Source organism: Podarcis gaigeae (assembly GCF_964106915.1).
Source record: "Podarcis gaigeae genome assembly, chromosome: 15".
Lineage (NCBI taxonomy): Eukaryota > Metazoa > Chordata > Lepidosauria > Squamata > Lacertidae > Podarcis > Podarcis gaigeae.
The window spans coordinates 37,485,676-37,510,727 of record NC_139692.1 but is presented as its reverse complement, the minus strand read 5'-3'; the positions used below and the strand labels follow the sequence as shown (position 1 = coordinate 37,510,727).

The window sequence follows — 25,052 nt, the reverse complement described above, 5'->3', positions numbered from 1 at the left end:
ACCAAGGTCGCTGGACAGTTGCAAACTTAGAATCAGAAAATACAACCCCAAAATTGACAAATAGTATTTGTATTCAGGCAGCAACCATTTTGTGTGTTTCCAGTTGATGTGTGGCCACTGACACGTGGGTAATTTTGGACCTGGAAGAGGGCAGAATGTGGGAGACAGGGTGTACATGCAGGGGCGAGGAACAGAACCCCCACCCAAAATGGTCACTACCTGTACTAGAATATAAAAACCTGCACCAAGTCAGCAAATATAATTGACAAAAAAATCAGGAGAGATGTGTTTAGCAAAAAATATTGTAGGTGGGGGGCAAGACAATCCTCCCTGGGGAGGACACTGCATAATCAGGATGCCAGGACCAGAAAGGCCTTATCCACTGTGCTACCACTCCTCCTCATTGGGTGTGGGGAAGGTGGAGAGCTACATTTGTGGAAGGCACAGAAATCAAACAGGGCTTCACAGCTTAAACACAGGTCTTCTCTATACCTTCCTCATTCCCTTTCCTCTCCTGACCCAGTCATGTTATCTGTACCTAAACCATCCTAAAGCACATGAAAACCCTATGTATACAGGTTTTATTCCAAACACAGGATTCAGATTACCTTGGGAACAGAACTTGGACTTTGGGGTGTGCAAACCAGTCAAACCCACTACATTCAGAAGAGAGATAAAACGAGGAGGCATCCGTTCCCTAGTGCAACATCTGGCCCTCCAGATGTTGAACTACATCTATCAGCCCCAGCAAGCATGGTCAACGCCATAGAGCATCTATAATGATCCCTGCTTTTCAGTTAAAATTAAAGGGCATATCCCTCAGGACTAGACAGTGGGTGGGTGGCAGGGAAGTTGCATGATGTTAAAACTTTGAGCTAACTCCCAACAGATACAAGACTGAACATGGAAAGATGAATGGCATCCTATAGGCCTCACCATGTTCACTAAACCCCTTAATGTGTGCCATAGCTTGCCCCTTCACATAGACAATAGCAAACAATGGCCGTGCTTGGCTTTTTACCCTGTCCCAAAAGCCACTGCAATCTGCAATTGAATCAGGATGTCTCTAATTAACCACAATTTCCTGTTTTGTCCATACTGGAAACTATGGTCACCAGTTTCAGAATTACCTAAAATAATCAATTTCAGACCATGGTCTAAAAACCTGGTTTGTTCCAATGTAATGGGAATGCATGGCTAGTTAGAGACTTCCTGCTTTAACCACAGCTCATGCAAAGAGTTCCCATGTCTGTGCAGATCTTGGCTTCATAAGCTGCAATTGTCCAAACTGGGCCAATATCATTTGTCCTGGTTACACATAAGATAGGACGTATGTAGTTTGATCTTGTTTTAAAGAAGCTTGTTATTTCGAACGAGGGAGGGGAGCATTTTTAATCAAAAGCACTGCATATAGGAAATCAATATATCAGTGTGTTTACCAAGTACCAATGGAACCACTGGCATCCAATATCCACTGGTAACTGGGCAAGCAAACACACATATTCCCTTCCCAACCTAAGGTTCCTTCATCTCATGCTTTCCCCGCCTACAAGCATCCTATTAAGAGCAAGTGGATAGCACTTACCATATTGTTAACATTTTTTAATATATTGGTGAGGCCACTGATGACCAAGGAAAACTTGTACTTTGAAATATTGATGAGACATTCCTTGTTGTGTTCCGTGCTGACTTTGGTGTGGGTATTCTGTTGACTAGCTTTGATTGGTAGCTGCAGGTGAGGGGGAGAAAGAAAAACAGTAAGCATTCACTTAGAAGAAAACTTCCAGAGCTCCAGTGTGTTACACTGAAGGCTTTTTCCATTAACTTTTCATGCAAGAGCTCTTTGGGTATGCCAAAAACCAACATGGTGGCACTTTCCAGCTCTTCCCCACCACCCCCATTTAAACAAGCATGGTAAGTGTATGCGAATGTTCATGTTCAGATACAACACTAAACCATGGACGGGCCTAAATTTCTACTGGGCTTGCATGCTCTCTCTCTTTCCTCTCCTCCTACCACAGTAGCAGGAGGAGATGCTTAGAAGCTTTTATTTTTGCTTTAACTAAAAGATCCAAATTTGCCCTCTTGAGAGGATGAGAGGGAACAAATCAGAGGGGAGGTCAGGCTCATTCACATACTGCTAAATCACAATTTAATGTTGCATCTGAACAAAGCCACTGAATTTTCCCGTCTTAAAATATTTACAAGTATTCAATGAAACAGTTCTTCAGTAAAAAAAATTGACTGTAGCATTTAAAGCACATGGACAGTGCAATCCTATGCATTTCTAGTAAGCCACCCTGAGTTCAATGTGACGTACGCCAAATTAAGTGTGTATAACAGGTGTGGAAGAGTTTTGGCCCTCCAGATGTTGCTGAGCTCCATCTCCTATCAGCCTCAGCAAGCATGGTCCATGCCCAGGCATGATGAGAGTTGTAGTTCAGCAACATCTCGATGGCCAAAGGTTCCCCACACTGACAGTATAAGATTGCAGTCTAAGGCTGTGTACACTCTATACCTTTAAAGCACATTTGAAGCAGTTTCCCCCTCAAAGAATTATGGGCACTGTAGTTTGTTAAGAGTTGCTGGGAATCGTAACTTTGTGAGGGCAAACTACAACGCCCAGAACTCTTTGAGGGGGAAAACATGCTTTAAAAGTATAGTGTGTATGCATGCAACCTAAGTGTGCTTTACTGTTCAATTGCTTCTAGTTATTGGAAAGAACTTCTGACATATTTATACAGCATGTACAATTAAAGCATGGCCTTCTATTTTTACCACCAGGCACCTTAACCTGCCATAGCAAAAGCACCATGAGCTTCTGTGAATGGGACAAGCCCCAGCCATGTGAGATTGTCCACAACAGGATAACACATATGTTCAGCTTTCTCAGACCCTAGGTGCACCCTGAACCCCACCCACCCTGAAAAAAACGAACTGCGCTCTTCCTTGCTTCCTTTCACCATCCATGCCTATCTTTCTCTTCCCCTCCACCCTGAGAACAATTTGAAAGAACATGAAACAGTTCTTCTGGGGAAGCTAATCAGATTTGATCCTGACAGTTGCCTGGATGGGAGACCACCTGGGAACCATAGCTAAGCTGCTCTGAGTTCACCACAGGAACTCGTTTTAGTAATTTATGCTATAAACTCGTTGAATAAAGCAATTCATTTTCTCCCCGTTTCCTGCCTACTTATGACTGGGGGAGGGGGGAGGAGACCAAAGAAAACGAAAATGGTGGCAGTGCTGATGTGACCCACCTTGCTAGGTTCCAAAGACCACAGCCAATGCAAACAGGTCTGAGTCCAAGATGGAGCTGGAAAGAAACAGCTGGGAGCCTTAAAATGCACTCCCCGTTATTCCTTAGCAAATGGGGCTTGCCTTCGCCACCAGTTTGGAACTGGCTTGTTTCCAACCAGCAAGCATAAAGGTAAAGGTAAAGGTACCCCTGCCCGTACGGGCCAGTCTTGACAGACTCTGGGGTTGTGCGCCCATCTCACTTAAGAGGCCAGGGGCCAGCGCTGTCCGCAGACACTTCCGGGTCACGTGGCCAGCGTGACATCGCTGCTCTGGCGAGCCAGAGCCGCACACGGAAACGCCGTTTACCTTCCCGCTGGTAAGCGGTCCCTATTTATCTACTTGCACCCGGGGGTGCTTTCGAACTGCTAGGTTGGCAGGCGCTGGGACCGAGCAGCGGGAGCGCACCCCGCTGCAGGGATTCGAACCGCCGACCTTTCGATCGGCAAGTCCTAGGCACTGAGGCTTTAACCCACAGCGCCACCTGCGTCCCTACCAGCAAGCATAGTTCGCATTAACCACAGTTTGTTGGATCAGATGACATTATAAACAAAAATGGAAGCGAAAGCCTCTGAGCTCCTCCTCATGGTTGCGCCAGAGGAGATGCGGGGGTGGAGGAGCGCATGAGCCCAAGGCTTGCTGTGGATCACTTCTGTCATGCTATACCATGGTCCAAATGCAGCTGCTGTGGCCTGAGATATCCCATACAGGAACTGGCTATTGTCAGATGTACTTCATCATTGAAATTAGAATCAAAGAGTAACTTTGGGTTGCATTTCACTACCTGTCTTTTGTAACCTACTGCAGAGGTATTGGGCAAAATGTGTTTCCACCAATGTTTAGCTTCTCTCTGAACTGTATCAGTTAAAACTCAAGAGTTCGGAAGTCCCAGCAGCAGCACAAATAAGACTTGAAATGACTCCACAAATCCAAGATATTAATCCTGCTCCGTGAACACTAGACACTTTGTTTTAAGCTGCATCCATAAATTCTTCAAAAGGTCACAGACCAATCATTTCCCTCATGCGTCATTTACCAGTCAGTTGGTCTCAATTGTTGAACAAAACCTTGCAGAAAACCCCACTTTGAGGAAGTTTTACTTTTGATCAAAGCCAACAGCTTTTTGATGGAAGCAGCACACAACAGACACAAAGTGCACTTGGGGGGGGTAGTATTTCACACAAAGTGGGGATGGTTAATAGGCAAAAACGTACTGAAATTGTTTTAGTTTGCTGTCTGTTAAAACCTCTGAACACTGGAGACCTCCAGCTGAATCACTGTGAGGAACCACTTCCTTTATCAGCATCTACTATTATCACCAGCTGCAAACTTAGTAGTGCACTGGATAAGTTTCAGCCACTCTTAATGTACTCCTCTGCTAGAATTTAATTCCCACAGCTGCTATTCCCTGACACATGAGCATACATGTGGGACTGAAATATATGGAGTTGCAGCCTAATTTCTGTCTACTAGTCCACTTTCTCCATGAAGCCAGACAGACAGATCAGAATAAAAATGTTTCTGACCAGATTGCTAAGTCTCGGTCAGAGTAGTCCCAAGGTTTGAGACCCATGAAAATTAGTTCACCTGTATACATTACGTAACTTTATGCCATGTTTATTCTGACTTTTCTTGAGGAAACTTGTCACCAAGAAATGCTTATCTACTTACTTTTTTAAATGAAGGGGGACATTTCTACAACTCTTCCTAGAAAGGGAGGAGTGTACACCCAAAATGTTAAAGAACTTCCAAAGAACCTGAAATTTATCTAGCCCCACAACACAATGGTTACTAAAATAGTCCCAAAGAATGCTTCTGTATATCTCTTTAAAATGGAAGGGAGCAAAGAAGCGTAACCCACCCCCCAATACTCAAGCCACAGGCCAGCTTAAAGCTAAAATTTGGTGAGCGCTTAGTCCCAGTTACACTGATTAGACAATTCTGAATATTGGATATTTGCATACCTAACTGGGAAAACACAAGAGCATAAACTAAAGTTTACCTCACAAGAAGAGCCAGTGTGTAAGCCACATATGAGATGGAATGCCAGGATCTGAAAATTCCATTACCTCTTCACCAGATTCAGATTTTTTTTATTTTGGAAAGCAGAGAGGTAGCTCCCAGGAAACATAATCAAAACTTGCATAATGCACACTTCATTTCAGAGTATATATGACAATGGTTTGTTTATGTGTGTGTTTTTAAAAAGCTGCAACTCAAAACTACTTCCCAGCTGAGCAACCACTAAGCAGCTATGAAGGCACAATCAAAGACTGTTGCCAATTTCTGCCTGTTTATCAGTACTGTACCTCTCGCTCCTATATGATCACGTTTGTCAGGAACACAACAGGGCCTTTACAGCAGTGACCCCTCATCTTTTCAACTCCCTCTCCCTGGAGATATGTTTATGAGGGGCTCCCTCCTCTGAAGATTTCTTTTTTAACCCACCTTTGGTTAGGGTTCCAGTGCAATTTAAAACTTGATTTTATGTTTTTTAATATAATTTCTATTTTGTCCTTCATCCGAGGATCACAGGGCACCTTATAATATAAATACACACCAAACAAAAACAATGCATTTCACAATAATCTGGTGGTGCAGTCTAGCTAGAAACATGACATATGCCAATGAAAAAGGAAAAAAGCCTAATTTTATAGCCCACAGCAATAGCTCAGACAGTCCCATTTAAAAAGCAACTGAATTTACTTCCAAGAAAGCAATGTAGGATGAAGTGCAAGATCCTACTAGGACAGTAATTTCCAGCAACTTCTATTTGCAAGGGAAATCACATCTTTTGTAGATCACTTTGAGAGCTTTGGCTGAAGAGTAGCTAGTTAATGCTACTTTGGGGGGAATTTACTAGCATGAGAAATTAGCTCATCATTAGAAAGTGTCATTCTTCCAAAGCAGGAAATAACTCCCTCAATATCTCTTTTTTAAAAGATAGCATAGCAGCTATAGGAAAGTGTTTGAACATTTTAAGTCCATAACTCCTATTGTGTTAGCTCAATTCTACAAGGAAAATGACAAATCTTATGGTGTTTCACACAAGCAGTATGCCCCATTTTCCATACATTACTGCCCCCTTTCACATGGAACAAGGATGAAGTCTGCCATATTAATACCCATCTAGCTGAATGGAAGCAAGTGAAAAGTGATGCATGATGGGGCAAAATTATGGGGCCAGAACTGGCACTGACTGATTGTTGTATCCTTAGGGCTGTAGGGGGCAGCTCAAGGAAAATGCTGATATTGTGTGCAGAAACTGTGAAAAATGTGAACTTTGTGTTAGAGATTCATTAGGAAAGGAAGTTAAAATAAAACTGCCAATATTGTAATGCCACAATACAAATCTATGGTGTGGTGTGTATAGCTCTGGTTGTTTTCCGCTGCTCAAAAAGAACACAGCAGAGCTGGAGAAGGTTCACTAAATTATCAGGGAGATAGAACAGCTCTCCTATGAGGAAAGACAACAACGTTTGGGCCTTGGGCTTAGGAAAAAAGGGAGTAAGTAACAACAACATGATAGAGGTGCGTAAAATTATGTACTGTGGGGAGAAAGTGGACATAAAGGTTTTCTTTCTCTCTCAAAACGCTAGACGCTGAATACTGGAAAATTCAAGACAGATCAAGGGAAAGATGTCTTCATGCAGTGGACAGTTAACCTATGGAATTCAATGCCGCAAGATGAAGTGATGGCCTCCAACTAAAACTGCTTCAAAAGATTAGACAGATTCATGGAAGATAAGACTATCAATGGCTATTAGTCACAATGTGCTGCCTAGGATTAGAAGCAGTATGCCTCTGAATACCAGTTGCTGAGAATTTTGAGTAGGGGGAGACCTACTGTGCTCATGATTGCTTAGGGACTTCTAAGGGGCACCTGTTTGGCCAACAGGATAGTCGACTAGATGGGTCTTTGACCTGATCCAGCAGGACTCTTCTGCCCAGAATGTCACAAAACAAAGCTCTCTTTCAATGGGTTGCTTTAAAATGGATCTAGTAGGCCACTCAGAAGGGCAGTTCCATAATTATCTCAAGTTAGTGTATCCCCTTATTTCCCTTCTCCCAAGTTCAACTCACAAGCAGCAAGTCCCAATTTGTTCCAAAATTACAACTGATGTGAATGGTATACCCACTCACAGTAGTACCCCCTATTCCCATGCTGCATAACTGGGCCTTCACTGGGCCTAGAAAACCCCTTCAGTGATCAACAGTATGTCTACCTGGTCTTTCAATCCTGCTGCAAACCATCTGTGCCCCATTTTCCGTACATAAGCACCCCCTTTCACATGGAACAAGAATGAAGTCTGACTACATCTATTACTGCATCCTTCCTTCCACAGGGCTCCCAGTTCCCACATCCAGCAAGTGAAGAGTTCCATTGAGCCAAGCTGCTTCCCCTCCTTTTTCCCTCAAAGACCCCAACTTTTACAAATCCCAGAATCATACCTTCCCAAAACCCAAAGATTGAGCCCAATTTCTTCTACATTTTTTCTCTTGAAAGAACCCTAGAAGGGGCAGTTCCTCAACTATCCACTAACAAGCTATCCCACACTGCAATATCACAACAGGTTCCCCACATCTGCAGCTATGTGGGGTGCACAGTTTTCCAGCGCTATATTTTTTCAGTGGAAAACGTTCCATTTTGTAAGTTCATTAGGAACAACAAATTGATGCCAACTGCAAATGCAATACTAGGCAAACTTAGCATTATCAATGCATTTAGCTTTCTTTACTAAATACAGGTAAAATAAAAATGTTCAACTGGCTAACCCTTTGACACTGAAAGTTTCCTACTGCAAATTATCCTATGCAAATCACAATTTTTTGGGAAAAATATCTGGATAAACTACATCTTTCTTCCTTTAAGAGGAAAATGCTGGACCACATCCAGCTACTTCTTTATTCCATTCAAGGAAGACCTGTTTTCCAGTTCTCTCTTGACTTAAACACAGACATCCAGCCCTCACAGAGTAGAAGTCAATTGGTACAGTTGCCAGCATCCAGCTCAATTGATTAGAGTGTGGTGCTATAATGTTGCAGATTTGATGTCCTTAAGGGACAGCTGCATCTTCCTACATGACAGGGGGAAGGACTAGATGATCCTCAGCGTCCCTTCCAACTCTATCCCATGCCATTTCCAAAGAAAAGGAATCCAGCACATCCTTAGAAAGGGCCAGTAAACTCCATCCCACAAGACTGACGAAAAGTACTCTGGTACCTTACAAACTGGCAGGTTTATTGTGACAGAAGCTTTCAAGGACCACAGCCCACTTTTGTCACATGCACAGCCACCTCTAGACCACGAAAGCTTCTGCCACAACAAATGTTTTAAGTATTTGAGGTGTCATAAGTTTATTTTATTGCAAACCTAGAGATAAAATGCAAAGGCAGAACAACAGCTTTTTCTCATCTCCCCTCAAAAGTCACACAGTCCGTTGGTACCACTGATAAAGTGACACCCAACTAGATCAGCTACTGCTCTTCAACTCACCTCCAGGATGCCCTACTACAGCTGTAACTCAAAAGAACAACAACACACAACTCCAGTGCATCTTTGGCGGGGCAGAGGGAAAAGTGGGCTCACCCCACTAGAAATGAGCTTTAGCACATCCTCCGCACAACTCAAAGCAGGGTGTGGGTAGGGTTCCTAAATGGCCAACACCAACTCTCATCCCTCAAAGACCCCAAGACCACTGTAAGCAACAACCATATATACAATTCCAGTGCAAACTTGATGGGGGGGAGTGGAAAGATGGATCCATGCCCACCACAAATGTGCATGTTCCACACTCTTTATGTTCTTGTATAGAGAGGGGACTCTTTCCCCCCACACACCCTTTAATCAGTTTGGGTGTGTATTGCCTGGGAGATCTGCAAGGATGCTCTGCATCCATAAACAGACACACACTGACTAAAAGGGACTAGCACATCCGTAAAGGGTCCCCATCTCCTCTCCCTGAAGAAGGCCAGAGAGTGAGGAAAACGCACACACGCTTTTCCCTTGCATGGCACCCCAATTCCTCAATCTTTTCCCCAGGAAGCTTTGCCTTCCCACCCAGCCACCCCCCCCCAAAAAAATCACGGCATCCTTTGAAAGGAGCAGAGGGAGTTACCTCGCAAAGGCATCCTCCCTAAGAGGTTGTGGGCTCTCCTTCCTTAGAGGTTTCTAAGCATCTGTCAAGGGATGCTTTAGTCGAGATTCCTGCATAGCAGGGGGTTGGACTAGAGGACCATGGGGGGACCCCTTCCAACTGTCTAATTCTAGGATCCGACGACGACACTTTCTGAGGGGAAAACGGGCCCCCTCAGAAAAGACACACACACACATATATAAATTTGTATGCATTCGTCCCTGCTTGGAAAGCCCCCCCCCCGAAAGGCCCTTCCAGCTCTTCCCCCAAAGGGCCCCCCACCCTATGCCGCCTCTTCTCCCCCCCCCCCACATATCCTGCAGCCCACAGGGCCGTTACCTGCTCGTCGAAGCGGCTGACCACGGCCTGCACCCACTCCACCGGCTTGTGGGCCGCCATGTCCCGCCGCCCAGCCAGGCGGGGGAGGAGGAGGAGGAGGGTCTCGACGCCCCCGCCCCTTCTTCCCCCTCGGCTCGATCCGGCCGCCGCCGCCGCCGCGCTCTCAGCTCCCCTCCTCCTCCTCAGCCATCACAGCCTACGAGCCACCATGACACCACACCGGAAGCGGGGACCAGAGTCCGCCCCCAACGCCAGCCCCGGACGCCGGGAGAGAGAGGGAAGCGGGGGGAGCGACAAGTGGGGCGGGGGTGGGGAGGGGGGAGAGCAAGCGAGAGAGGAGTGAACCAAGGCAAAGCGCATGCGCGACGGGCGGAGGGAGCTCGGGCCGCGACGCATGCGCGCACGCGGTGGGTGGGTTGAGGGGGGGAAAGAGCTCGGAAGCCAAAGGGCAGCGGCGCACGCATGGGGAGAGGGTGGGAGAAAGCGGAGGCGGCGCAGGCGCGGCGGGAGGGGATAAGGGCGCATGCGCGCGGGAGGCGGGGAGGGGCGCGGGAAAGGCGAAGGGGTAGGGCGCAGGCGCGGCGCGGAAATGTGCGGCAGGGTTGGAGAAAACAGTGTGAAAGCCGACCAGCGGGCGAAGGGAAGCACTACTGCGCAGGCGCGGCGAAGAGGACAGGGTGGATTGGAGGAAGAATTGCAGAGTTGGAAGGGACTCCAAGGGTCATCTAGTCCAAGCCCCTGCAATGCAGGAATCTCAACATGCCATTTAGCTCTCTAGCTATTACTTTTGACGAGTCAGGTGGACAACAATGATGATGATGATGATGATAATAATAAACTTCCTAGTTTCCTGAGCTAGATTATTAGGACAAATGGGACTCTTCCCACCAATGTTGAGTCTGTTTACGGTTCTTACATTCCTTCGTGACTCTGATACTTCTGCTACCAGTTTTGTAAATTATTTTTGCCAGTTTGTCCACTAGAGGTCACTCGCTTGACGCGAAAACATTTGGTGCGTTAAGGGGTGGAGCAGAGACAAGAGAAAACCAGAGCGTACTTTGCTTTTATTTATTCAGTAATTCTCTGTTCCCATATTTCTTCACTGTCATTGAGACTTTAAGCTGGAAAGTTCCCCCCACCGAGCTACAATTTGCAGAGCGGCTTACAACATGCAAAAATACATAACTGCAACACAACGAAAGAAGACTGAAACAGTAAATTAACCATTACAAAATACAAAACCAAACACAACAATTTCCACATAAATTGCAACAAAATAAAAGATACAAAAAACCAACAGCAGCAGCTCTCCCCTTTCCATATGCCTTTCCTTCTAGTTTGTCTTTTTTCCTGTTTTGTGAACATTAATAAATATAGCTTTAAAAAAAAAGTTGAATGGAACGGATGTTGAGAGCAGGTTCATGGCACAGAAGCTGTTCTTCGCATGCAACTACTTGCCTTTCTGGACACAGCTCTCTGTTCAATAAAGCTTTCGTTGCAGGCCTAGTCTTTGCTCCTTCTGTCTTCATCATGACAATAGTGCTAGGATGCTCTGTGATACCATTGCATATCATTAAGGTGTGTCCCCACCCTGGATCCAGTTCCCTTTGCAGGATCACATTGCTGGAGACACTGCTGTCTGACCACATTTTTTGTTCAGTGTTGAGCCCGATGAGGAGTTCTAGCTCACAACTTATCTTGGCTGACCCTAATGCAGGTGTTTTTACTGCTTATTCCAGCACTGATGTTAACAAAGACTCACTGCACAATCTGTTATCCCACACACCCCAATAAAGAGGAGAAATACCAGGATTAGAGAGAGGCGACTGTTGTGTGTCTGTTGTGTAAAACCCTGCAGATCAGAAGTAGTCACATGGGCCTAGCTAAAACTAATGACAGAGAGAGATGAACGCTTGTTGCCTCAGGCCCTTTTCACTGAAAAAAACAACCAGGTCTGATGCTCAGTGAGTCTTGTGACCTTGTCATTGTATCATGAACTCTGGATATAGCCACCTCCTTATATGATGTCATGGCATCAGGGTAATGAGGGAGCTCCATTATTCTGATCTGTAACCTGAACATAGCAAAGGCCAAACAACTGGGTGAACTTTCTGTTTTTACGCTACAGGAAGGAAATGAAACAGGCGAAAACTATGTCAAGCTGCAGGGCATCAGGCCAAAATTCCTGTTTGTAAAGCGTGAGTCAAAGCCTGCGAGACTAGCAGAATATCCAGGCCTGCCAACATATAAATCTCACATATTCCTCTGCTTTAAAAAAATAATAATAATAATTGCTGCACATGCATGCGCCCCTGATGTACGTTTTGCTCTAGAAGTCTTAGTTTGGTCAGAATTGAGTATACATTTGCAGAGTTAACGCTAAATACATTACAGTGGTACCTCAGGTTAAGTACTTAATTCGTTCTGGAGGTCTGTTCTTAACATGAAACTGTTCTTAACCTGAAGCATCATTTTAGCTAATGGGGCCTCCTGCTGCCACCGCGCTGCCGGAGCACAATTTCTGTTCTCATCCTGAAGCAAAGTTCTTAACCTGAGGTAATATTTCTGGGTTAGTGGAATCTGTAACCTGAAGCATATGTAACCTGAAGCGTGTGTAACCCGAGGTACCACTGTACTTCTGGTAAATGAGCCACCATAACTGCTAGAAGGTTGTGAAAATTTGTGTCCCAGGCTTTTCAGACTCATCTAACTCATGTACTATCTGAAACCAAAGGGGCACATTGGTTTCCAGATGTGAAATATATTAGCATTATTTTCAGCTCTCCTTCCCTGCGACATAGGCCTGAAGTTCCCCACCTTTGGGTTATGTTCTATACAGGCTTCTCCTGCTGCCCCAGTTCTGTCCTTGCAACAGCCCTGTGAGGTAGGTTAGACTGAGTGATGCTGACAGGCCCAAGGTCGCCCAGTGAGCTTTAAGACTCAAGGAGAACTTAAAACCTGCTCTTGCTATTCGCAACACAGTTGGCTAATCCTCATAGATCCATTGCATTAGTTTCTTCACTTTCTTTACATGGGAACACAGAGCATTGGCAAGAGATTGGTCAAAACCTGAGTTCAAGTCTAAAACAACACCAGATGTTCCAAACAGCTGCCCTGACAAATCCGCTTTGGCCTTGTTTGAGCCTCATTTTTCCAGTTTATATGTACTGCAGAAGGTGCTCTTGGAACACTGAGCAGACCTGAGAGTCTTCTTCCAACCACACCTGTCTGCATAAGTTTGTTTGTGCTGAATGTACTTTAGGATCCAGCGGCATTCCAGTGGAAGGAGTGGTTGATTCTCTGCCAGGATCTGCTTCTGCCTCCAGGCAGGTCTGCTTTGTACTGAGAGGAGAGAGCAGGGATGACAACTGTCACGGGATCCTCCTTTGCAATGCATTAAGCACAGGGAGTGGCAGAAAAGAAAATGGGCTGCTTTTCTTGAAATTCGTGAATCTAGGTTACCATGTGACAGCCCCCGTGGAAAGGGTGTACAAAGTTTGCTTTATGGCATCACATGCTTTAAGAGACCTAATTCCTCAAATTATTAGACTTTAAGTTTTTCTCTCCCTTGCTGTAGTTGACCTCTCACTAAGCTGCAACGCCCAGCACCCTTTACAAACTATAATTCCCAGGACTCTTTGGAAGTGGGGATGTGCTTTAGATATAGCCTTAAAGTGCTATTGTGCCACATCAGTGGTCATGAAGAATCCTGGGAACTGTGGTTTAAGGTGCTGACCTCACAGAGCTACACTTCCCAACACCCTTAACAAACTACTGTTCCCAGGATTTTGCATCACTATTGAAGTAGTGTAACAGCACTTTAAAGACTTTCAGACTTACTGATTTTCCTGAGTCTAGACAACTTGTTTCAGGGAGATGCCCTCCCTCTTCCCTCTGTTTCACCCATCTTCTTGCTGCCAACCAGTCTGTAGGCTACAGTAAATATATATTTTTAAGAAGGCTTTTGACACCCTTTATTAAGGTTGCCATTATTAAGGTTGCAACCCTATGCAAATGTACAGGGAAGTAAACCTGAATGAACGCAAGGGCACTTGCTTCTAAGTACAAAGGAATGCACTTAGGAATCCTAAGTGGGATGCTTGATACCCTTTCATTATAAATAATTTGCCTTTTAATAGATTTGGATGCACTAGTTTACCAGGACAGGACATTTAATGTACATGGTCCCCCCCCCCCCGCAAAATCATGGGAACCATAATTTACCTCTCACAGCGCTACAATTCCCAGCACCCTTAACAAACTAGAGTTCCCATTATTATTTGAGGGAAGCCTTGTGCTTTAAGCACATGTTGTGGACGTGACTGCAGTACTGTCATACGGCACTGTGTCTTAACTCCGTGCAAGGCAAAAGAACGTACTCTGATGTAATTCTGCAAAGTACCAAGACAATTGTGACACTTTAAGATGAATGAGGCAAAACAAATAGTAGAGGGTGTGCCAACTCAGATCTGGGGAGTGCCAGACACGACTTTCCCTTGCACATCTTCTGCTGCAACCCTTGAGAGTCTCCTTAACCTCAAATCCAGGCAGGGCAATGGAGCACATACTGTAATTACAGGGTTGCTACTTAAATTGGAAGCCTTGATCTTTGTGCCAAGAGGCAGGTAATGAAATTAATAGCTCTGCGATTATATAACATGGCCTTTCCCTGAAAGCAAATGTCGTAAGTTTTATGTAAATCATATTGCCTTGGCTCTTACTGCTGGGGAAACAACTCAACCACTTGGTTCTGTTTCTGCCCAAATATTTATTGCATAAATTGGATCAGTACATAGGCAAAGCACTGGTTACAAAGTATTGCAGGCAGAAAAAAAGGCCTAGGTGCATCGCTGAGCGCTAGCTAAGATATTAATCCAACAAGTAGCACGCCCCCTGCATCTTCCTTTCAAAGACCGGGGGCAGGGGGGCACAGCTCTTAACATGGCACGCAGCTGGATCCTCAGGAACTGGCAAGTAACCACATAGCCATCAACTGTCCTGATTTGGGCAGGACATCCCGGAATGATAGAAACCATTCTGTGTATAAGACGACCCTCAATTTTAAACTTAAAAAAATTGGGAGGGAATATTGTCTTATACACAGAAAAATATGGTAAATATCTTGTCATGTTTGGTTCTGTGTATATTGTAGATATAAAACCTCTTATTGCTTTATTATTATTAAAATGTTGAAGAAATATAGAGAGAAAAATAAACTGCCGAATAAAGGTTATCATCTTGTTTTGCAACCACAGCAGAACAGCACTATCAAACTGCAAAGCAGAGCTCCTTTGAAGTCCTCTTTGGAACAATGCGTCCTCAAACTTAGATCGTGTCCATGCTCTGAAGCTGAAAGACAAATGTTAAGCGTCTGGGTCTTTTTCTTAGGGAAAGGGTAGCCAACAGGAGGAGATGCCTGAACAAAACAAGGCAGATATAGGATAAAGGCAGACTTGTTCATAGGCAAACAACTGTGGAAAATGCATTTGGCTCTCAAGAGCAGTTGCGCTGACAGAAGGAAGCAGGCCAAATGGCATCTCAACAGCCAGACTTCCCTTCGCAAGGGGTGGGGATGGAACTGGAGAAGAAGGGCCTCTCTCAAACCCTTGGAATGGTTGGCCTCTACACACAATATCTGTGTTATGTTCCATAGTTGAGTCAGAGGATTGGAATCTTTGCCTGCCCAGCAGCTTATTTGAGTTAACCACATCCAATTGACATGTTACTCTGCGTCTAAAGGGCCTAGTGACGGTTCGCCTACCCACAGCAGCGACCAGAGGAGAAAGGGCTGCTGGGGGGAGCATAGATAGAAGAAACGCCTTGGTGCATCTTCTAGCTGCGAAGGTGGATTCCTCCATCTGCCCCAGCTGCAACAAAACATGTCTCTCCCATATCAGTCTCTGCAGCCACTGTAACTCTGCGACAGTTTTAACTTTACCCCCGACGGCACAGTCTTCCATAGTCTCCTAAGACGGACGGGTGCCAACAACAGCCTTGTCGCTTCTACCACATGACATGCCCAGACATTGTTTTTGCCACATGAGACTCTTCCCCAGCTCCTACGTACCTATGGAACGGCCCCAAGGGTCACCATTCAAGGACTAGTGGTGCCACCATTGCACATGGAAGGAACCAATGAATGAATGGCAATGACGTCACATCCCCCATGGAGCGCTATGTGGTTCAATAGCCTGGCTCCTGCATGGGCCAACCAGACTGTTTGCTCCACCACAGCGATTGAACCTGGGACCTGATCTCATGCAAATCATCATCTGCTCGCCCCTGGAGCTATGGCCCTTTCCCTTCCACAACCTCCTGGCTGCAACCTGGCAACTTTATCTCAGCTGGGAAGCTATAATCCTTTAACGTAGGTAGGTGACAAGCTCCTACATAGGCAGCCAAAACCCTTTTTCCAGGAGCTCAAGTGTTTCAAATAGCTGCTTCTGAGGTTGTTTTGACGAGGCATTTTAATCATTAACCACTTTAAAAGCTGCTTTCCTAGAGAGAGGCCAAATATGGTTATTGTATTATAGGGTAAAAGGGTGAGATGCCTTACATTACATTAAAGTGAGAGAGAGAAAAGGAGAGACCCTGGACGTCATTGCACCTAGGCTGTCCTATGTCACCTTCCCAGTTTCAAGCAGGGCGACCAGATGCAAAACACACCACAGCTGTCCTATAATTGTATGCGTCAGCCTCATTATCCAGGGTTGGCGTATTTTGAAGAGCAAAAAAGAGGACACATTTGCCGACTTATACTTTTAACTATGGATCTCTATGCGACTCTCATCATGGCATATGGACATATGGCATGCCAAAGTTGACTTCCAAGCCATTTACAAATACAGTGGTACCTTGGTTCTTGAATTTATTCCATTCCAGGAGTCCGTTCGACTCCCAAAATGGTTCAGAAACCAAGACACCGCTTCTGATTAGCTGCAGGAGCTTCCTGCACTCCATCGGAAGCCGCATCAAACGTTCAGCTTCCGAAAAACGTTTGCAAACCAGAACACTCACTTCCAGGTTTTCAGCATTCAGGAGCCGATTTGTTTGGGAGCCAAGCCGTTCGACTACCAAGGTACCACTGTATACAACCAATTACAGAAACATAAACGCTCCTAGATTTTTAAAAATACAGTAAAACAATCCCATCAACACATTAAAATAAACACCTGTGATTAAAAGCTTTTACTCTCTGGCTGTTGCTGAACAACAACTCCCAACCACCTTGGCTTGCAGGTTTCCCATTGAGGCATCTGGCTGGCTGCTGTAAGAACAGGATGCTGGCCTAGATGGGCCACTGGCTTGATCCCCTAGGTTTGACATATGTTCCTTAGGTATGATCAGTTGCAGGGATGGTGGGAACAGCTGTTCATCAACACCTGGAGGACCAAAGGTTCCCTGCACCTGGTGCAGATGAGGTAATTTCAGTAGGTGTTGCCCTGCATAACAAGCTAGACTTGCTGAAATCCCGTCTTTTACACCAGTGTTAATGGTTGGTGCGGAAAGGAGCCCTGTTTTCTTACGCATCTGGTGACTCTTAATTTGAAGGCTATTACTCAGAAGTTAATGCTGTCAGGTCAATAAAGCTATGAGCGCAGGAGGTCATTGGTCTATCTAGTTCAGTTTTGGGTCACCGTGGATAGTACCATAAAATGGAATAAAAAGAAAATACCAGGAATGTTCTGTACTATAAAGTTCAAGTAACTGAAGGGCTGTCACATGGAAGATGGAGCAAGCCAGTTTTCTCCTGCTGTGGAGGGTAGGACTCGAACCAATGGCCTCAAATTACAAGGAAATTCCAACTAAATATCAGGAACAGCTTTGACAGTTGTGGACTCTCCTTACTTGGAGGTTTTTAAGCTGAGGTTGGGTGGCCATCTGTCATGGATGCTTTGGTTGAGATTCCTGTATTAACCTCATTTGTACTCGATGACCCTTGGGGTCCCTTCTAACTATGATTCTACAAACCTTCCTACAATTGAGGTTTTGATAATGTGCCATTTCATTTCATTGATTAATTACTTGGTTAACAAGCAGGTGGTTAATCAGCAACGATCATTTGACCAGTTGAAAGCAATCATAAGGCTGTGCTGATAAGATCTGCTTACAGCTCTGATGCACCATTTTATCAGTCAACACAGGAAGAGTGGGGGAACTAACAGCAGTAATCAGAAAAGGGGAAGCTCAATATTTGCTTTCTTGTTTGCACAAAGCAGTTGGAATAACATGGCTCACAATATTTTTGAGGTTCAGTGTTTTTGTATTTTTGTTTTTCAGCCCATGTCAGAGATCAACTCCCCTCCTTCCCTGATCTGAAATATACCGTAAGAACAAGAGCAACAACAACAAAACCCACAGGGTTAATTGGAAGAAAGGGAGGGTTTCACAACCTGCCATCGTTTATTGGTGTTAATAAATTACTTGTTGAGATGTTAGATTTGGGGCAAAGATATGGCAAAAAGGGGAAATTGATTAAATGACTTTCCATTCTGTTCATAACAGGAGTGGCTGTAGCGGCCTGTAGCCTTCCCCACGTCAATTTTACACTCTTGCCAAGTTGTGTACCTGTTGCAAAACCTTGTAGTAGAGCAGGCCTTGCTGCTTCCCAGGCCTCAGCAACGTCACCAAACGCCTCTCAATAGGTTGTACCCATGCTAGCCCGACTCTGAGTAAACCCACTGAAATCAATAAATGAGAGTGAGTTTGGTCCTACTCTGAGTAGGACTTGGTTGGATTTTACCTCAGGTCACTGCACTCAACAAACACTGAGCTCATCTTGGCGCCCAGGAAAGGTGTCTAGCTTGTAAGTCTGGGGAAAAAATGAGAAACCAAGAGAACAAACATCGAGAGGCACATCCCTAATTCCATCTGGTCTATTTTGCAAAACATTGCTTATTTATAGCCATAAATAAGTGAGGATTATATTTCTAGAGCTGGCACAAAAGTTGGTGTGATTTTTGTTCTTGTTTTCATTCTAGCCACGCTACCCATCCTTAAAAAAAAAAAAAACACAGAAAAAAACTCAGAGAGATTCAGTTCTCCCAAATTCCCCTCACAGAACCTACAGTTCCCAGATTTCACTGAGAAGAGGGATTGAAGGACAAACCACTCCGATAAGCGTTGCTCGTAGGGGCATCCTAACAACTCTCAGCACCCAGATTAACTACAGGTTGCTCTGGAAGAAGCCATGACTGTTTAAAATTGTACAATACTGCTTTAAATGTACAGTGTCAATGTGTCCAGAGAAGGGAAGCCCACCAAGCCTGGAGTCATGTGGGTGCAGAAAGTTCACGTATTGGCTTGAAATCACCCCTCCTACCTTTGACTAGTTACTTTTGATGTTACAGGGATACGGCTAAATGTCACTCAATTATTGAGCTGGTCCTCCTATCATAAAGAGGGGCTGCCATCATCCCCACGCCTCTTCTGCACCTGCAACACTCCTTTGCCCTCTTCGTCAAACCTTCTCAGCATCTCCCATCAAAGCAAAGTAAAACTCATTAACCATTAACAGCTTTAATCATAAACCCAACATGCTCGTTTTTTAAACACGCACAACACCTTCCTTCCAAGTGCTTCTCGGCTGCCCTCCTTGGAGTAACCCTTGCCCCCTGTTTCCTCACTCACCTGCTTTTATCACTGCTCTGTTGCTCTTCAGATTTTTGGTGCCAAAGTCTGACTTTGTTAACTCATGCATTGAGTTATGCAGCTGCACAAGAGTTATTTGGGCCAGGCCATACTGGAGAGCCCCATTCAGCACAGGAGCACCATCTGCACAATAGGTTTAAAGCAGTACTGTACCACAAGTGGTGCTGTGGGTTAAACAACAGAGCCTAGGACTTGCCAATCAGAAGGTCAGCGGTTCGAATCCCCGCAACGGGGTGAGCTCCCATTGCTCGGTCCCTGCTCCTGCCAACCTAGCAGTTCAAAAGCACATCAAAGTGCAAGTAGATAAATAGGTACCACTCTGGCAGGAAGGTAAACGGCATCTCCGTGCACTGCTCTGGTTTGCCAGAAGTGGCTTAGTCATGCTGGCCACATGACCTGGAAGCTGTACGCCAGCTCCCTCGGCCAGTAAAGCGAAATGAGCGCCGCAACCCCAGAGTCGGCCACGACTGGATCTAATGGTCGGGGGTCCCTTTAGCTTTACCACTTTACATGGTCATGGCTTCCCCCAGAGAATTCTGGGAACTGTAGTTAGTTAAGGTTGCTGAGAGTTAGTAGGGGACCCTTATTCCCCTTACAGAACTACAAATCCTGAATGGTTTAACAAGCAATACCTCTTTCCCAAGGGAACTCTGGGAATTGGAGAGCTCTGTAAAGAGGGGTCTCCTAGTACTGCAGCTCTCATCACCCTTAACAAACTACTATTCCCAAAATTCTTTGGGGAAAGCCATAACAGTTTAAAGAGGTAGGAACACAGTTTTTAACACACCCTGTTTTTAATACTGTGTTGAATTTAAAACTGTTGTAAGTTGCCCTGGGATCGGATGCCGAAGGACAGGTAATAAAATTGACTAGGAATAAGCATAATAATTATTTAAAGTAAGAAACTGCATCTTTTGTCTGTGTATGAGGAGGATTATGAAAGATCACTGTCAAGCCCTGTCTGAACTCTCGTCTTCCAGGATATGCTATTCTTTCGCTAATGACATATCATCGTAGCCAGAAACTTGTTTTTGTTTTGGCAAAGTGTGCCACAGTAACATGATACTCGACCTCCTTGTTCTTCATGGTCAAACAATTTCATGCAAGAGCTGGCAGAGGAAAGGGAAGCCACGTTGCTGCACGCCAACAAAAAGCGTTCAACAAACACACACACAAAGCCTGTAGGAAGGCTCTGAATCACTTCCCTAGATCTGCAACACTGACAGGTCATTTAGAACTCAAATTAATGAGGTGGTTTTTTACCTTCACACTTCCACTCCTTGCCCCATTTTGGACACCTTCCTGCTTGCCTGAAAGTAATCCTTAATCTGTTAGTTATTTCCAATTCTGAAAAGATACTCTTAATTAGGGTCATGGGTTCGAGTCCCTAGTTGGGCAAAATATTCCTGCATTTTGCAGGGGGTGGACTAGATGGTCCTCGTGGTCCATTCCAATTCTACAATTCTATAAAAAAGCACAAAACCAGGGGGACATAGCAGTGAGGCTCTAACACAGGGGTGGGAAAACCTTTTCACCCTTCTGGGGAATCTTCCAGCGGCATTTAGGGCAAGAGGTAAAAGTGGGAAGAGCAACAATTTCATATTTTACCACTGTACAATATGCTAATTTACACAACCGCCTGCCTCTGCCTCCTCTATTCAGGCAAGAAAGAGGAATTACCAGAGTTCAAGGACACAGTATTAACTAATTAGTATTTATTTCATTATATTGATGTTTTCATGGATCTTTTGTCATCTCTATCCTTTTATTTTGCACTCTGTGTATTGCTATATTTTTATGGCAGTGCAGATTATAAATTTGTAAAGCAAATAAACGTGAGGCAAACTACACCCCTGAGCCCTTCTGGTGTCTCTTTACTGCCATGGCAATCATTTGTTCCTTTGACATCAAACATTTTCTATTAATCTGTGGAGTCCCAGCGCTTCCTTGCTGTTCTCTAAAGCTCTTTGTGGCAGTCAAGTACTGCAGGGCCACCAGCAGCGCTTCAAAAAGAGAACGTGCCTTGCTTGTCTCCTATGCTGTTCTCAATTTCTGAGCCTTGCAACAAGGTTAACCAAACAGTGGTTTTTATCAACGGCCTTGATTGTCTCTGTCCAAACAGGCTTGCAACGTGACTCACTCCAGCTGAACTGCTTGCAGAGTTACTCCAAAAAGCATCATGTGGAAGATGACTCCATCAAAAGGAGTGAGCCTTTATACACGTACTCATAAAGGTCTCACATCATATTTCAGCTGTGATGGATGAAAATCCATTACTCTGCGATGTTCAATCCCTTGTCATCTACTAAAACAAGGAAAAAGACTGTTGTGACTCAGGGGACAAGTCTCTGTTTTTGCACATAGAAGGTCCCAGGTTCAAGCCTTGTTGGTTTTGCTTTAAAGAAGATGAAGAAGAGTTTGGATTTGATATCCCGCCTTTCACTCCCTTTAAGGAGTCTCAAAGCAGCTAACAATATCCTTTCCCTTCCTCCCCCACAACAAACACTCTGTGAGATGAGTGAGGCTGAGAGACTTCAAAGAAGTGTGACTAGCCCGAGGTCACCCAGCAGCTGCATGTGGAGGAGCGGAGACGCAAATCCGGTTCCCCAGATTATGAGACTACCGCTCTTAACCACTACACCAAACTAGCTCTCTTAAAAAGCATCGTGATTAGCTAACTCTCTCAAACATAAGTTTTCTCTCCGCATAATGTCTGCAGATCAAGTGAAAAACACAGGAGCAATGTATGTGTAATCTTAAGAGTTATTGATTCACTTTCTTTTCATTTTGACCTCTGATTCCCACTCTGAATTTGTCAAATTAAAGGTTAATTCAGAGGTTGTTATCAATATGCATATCAGCTATTGCTTTTTTTCTTTGGGAATCTAAAGTCTTTTAAAAACAAAAACAGCTAAGGGACAAACTTTGACAACCTTTTGTCTTAGGCATGAACCAACACACCAGTCCTTAAGCTGTGATAGGAAAGTGGGATAATAGATTGTGGCAATACTGGGAGTCACAGTTCCAGAGGTTCATTTAGGCAGTTTTAGACTCTGGACTTCATGGTCTTACAGGCAGCTTCCTCTTTAAATGACAAGATGTACGACTTTGCTTAATTAAAACTGTGGCAAACCAGCCCTGCTGTGTTACAGGACTGTTCTAGGTCATTATGATGAAAGGAACCCTGGACTTCTGCCTCAAAATCTTGCTCTGATGGCACCACTTGCCAGTTTCCACATAAGGTTTTGCTGTCTAGTGTTCTGAAATAAACAAATACTAGCTGCATTCACACAAAACATTTAAAGCACATGATCTCCCATACCCTCCAACATTTATCTGATGAAAATACGGATGTCCTATTCCATAATGATAATTTTACCATTTATACCCCACACATCTTACTGGGTTGCCCCAGCCACTCTGGGCAGCTTCCAACATACATAAAAACATAATAAAACATTAACCATTAAAAAAAAAACCTTCCCTATACAGTACAGGATTGCCTTCAAATGGCTTGCCAGTGGGTGGATAACTCCATATCCTCCAACATTTCTCTGATGGAGACAGGGATGTCCTAAGGAAAAGCGGGACATTTCGGGATCAAATCAGAAACTGAGATGGCTTCTCTAAATCTGGGATGTCCCTGGAAAATAGGGACACTGGGAGAGTCTGGGTCTACCCACCCCCAGAATACTGGGAACTGTAATTCCCCTCACAGATCTACAATTCCCAGCACCCTTAACAAACTACAGTTTCCAGGATTCTTTGAAGGAAGCTATGAATTTGAAATGGACTTGAACTATATGGGATGTATGCAGCCATTGTTTCTGAGGCAGATGCTGGCCACTTCATCAAGTGATAATTGTTTTCACTTCCCCATTCCACAACAACCCATTTTAAACTTGAGGAGCCCTCAATCAGATTGGCACTCAGTTTAGTAAATAAGCCGTGCATCTGCTGCGTTAAACCAATTGTGTGGTTTAGCAATTTGCGACATTATTGGAATGTGCAATTGTGTGTTCCCTGTTGTAATGGCTTACCTTTGCGAGCTGAATGACGGAAGGCACGTTTGGATTTTTCAAATCTAGTCCTTTTGTAAAAACAAAAAAATCCCGCCACCAATTCCCCTTCAACTTCTTCAGAGTTTATTTTCTTCCTTCGGGCAGTCAAGGGCACATCTGTTTGCTGCAACAACCTCAAAGGATGAGAGAATGCATTTGGAACACATTTTGACATCAATAACCCAGGAACAGAGACATATTGAAGGGGTTTCCAGACCACGGCTATTAAATTTATTTATCATGTCCAGCAAATGCCAACAGATTGGAGATTTACGGGTGAGGCGGCATGAATATCTTGGCATCATATAGAGTGCTATTTGAGGACGCAAAGGCACCTCTCCCAGTTGCTGTCGTTGGAATAAGTTGTGGCAAAAAGCACAGCGCTGAGAAAGCAGAAAAATAACCACCGGGGTGGGGTGGGGGGTGAGCTGTGTCTGTCAGCTGAAATCCTAAACATCTCAGTAATAAGTGCCACAAGTAAAATGGGGCTACATCTAAATGGGTAGAGCATTGCAGGTGGCATCTTTCTGAATCTAAAGCCCCTGGTTCCCACATGCACCTGAATGAGATTGTAGAGGATCAAGGTGGGAGATAACAGGAATGTTCCCCTATGTTAAAAACAAAAAAGCCCCTCTCTGCAAATAGAGGACCAGCACAGCAGGCAACAATCTGGGAGAGATCATCTCACCTCCCTCATGTAATAAGAGGACAGAACAGCACCTTTGCACTCTCCCTGGGGGAAATTGTGTGGTTTGGGCCTAGAGGAAAGGGGCAAATGAGGGCTTTTTGCTCAAAGGCGCTACAAAACTTGGCAGCGGGTGCCAATACAATATGGGAATTGAATGAAGGAGTTTTTCTTGATTTACTTTGAGATTTCCAGGCCTAAAGTTTTTGAGAACCTCTGGTTTTGGTATTAGCCAACACACCAGTTCTCGGGATATAATAGGAAGGTGAGGTCCTGGCTTGGAAAGGAAGCTGAGCCTGTATTTTTCCACAGACCTGGAATCTGCCCTTCAGTATTCCAAATATTAGCCAGATAGATCCTTACATTCATTTATTTTCCCCAAAGCTTATAACAACACTATAACTTGGGGTCATCTGTCAAAACTGATTGGCAGTAGATCTATGTACAGCCCACACATTGAAAGCACATTCCACTCCTGCCTGAAGAAGGATCCTAGGAACTGTATTTTATGAAAGGTGCTGGGAATTGTAGCAATGTGAGAAGTAAACTTCAATTCCCAGGATTCTTGGCATCAGGTGTGTGTGAATGTGTGTGCCAGGCAGACAAAAACAGAAGGACTTATTCACTCAGCAAATAATGGGTCGCATCACCTTTGAGCCCTACTCAGACTAGGCTTATTGAAATTTATGGATATGATTCAATTCCATTAATTTCAGTGGGTCTACTCTCAGTAGGATTGACATTGGCTACAACCCAATGTAATGAATTGCCAGAGGCGTACCTGGGGTTGGACACAAAAATCACCTTTCTTGCACTGTGGCACAAAGGTGTGCAGTTTTCCCTCCGAACGTCTTCCTAACCTTCGCCCTCACTGGTCCCTTT

The 25,052-nt window shown here is 44.5% G+C and overlaps 2 protein-coding genes across 6 annotated transcripts in view; one reads left to right on the top strand and one right to left on the bottom strand.

Moving 5' to 3' along the window:
• Positions 1 to 10,122, bottom strand: part of NF1 (neurofibromin 1) — a 155,855-nt gene extending 145,733 nt beyond the window's left edge. For 2 of the 3 annotated variants that reach the window (XM_083714249.1, XM_083714250.1), the window contains exons 1-2: positions 9,774 to 10,122; positions 1,586 to 1,729 (exon numbers count right to left, since the gene is read on the bottom strand). In XM_083714249.1, the coding sequence (XP_083570375.1) occupies positions 1,586 to 1,729; positions 9,774 to 9,833 (204 nt within the window). In that variant the 5' untranslated portion in view covers positions 9,834 to 10,122. The remainder of the gene's footprint in view (positions 1 to 1,585; positions 1,730 to 9,773) is intronic. The other variant, XM_083714251.1, reaches the window with a different exon arrangement.
• Positions 1 to 25,052, top strand: part of EVI2A (ecotropic viral integration site 2A) — a 172,653-nt gene that overhangs the window by 100,561 nt on the left and 47,040 nt on the right. The window lies entirely within an intron of this gene.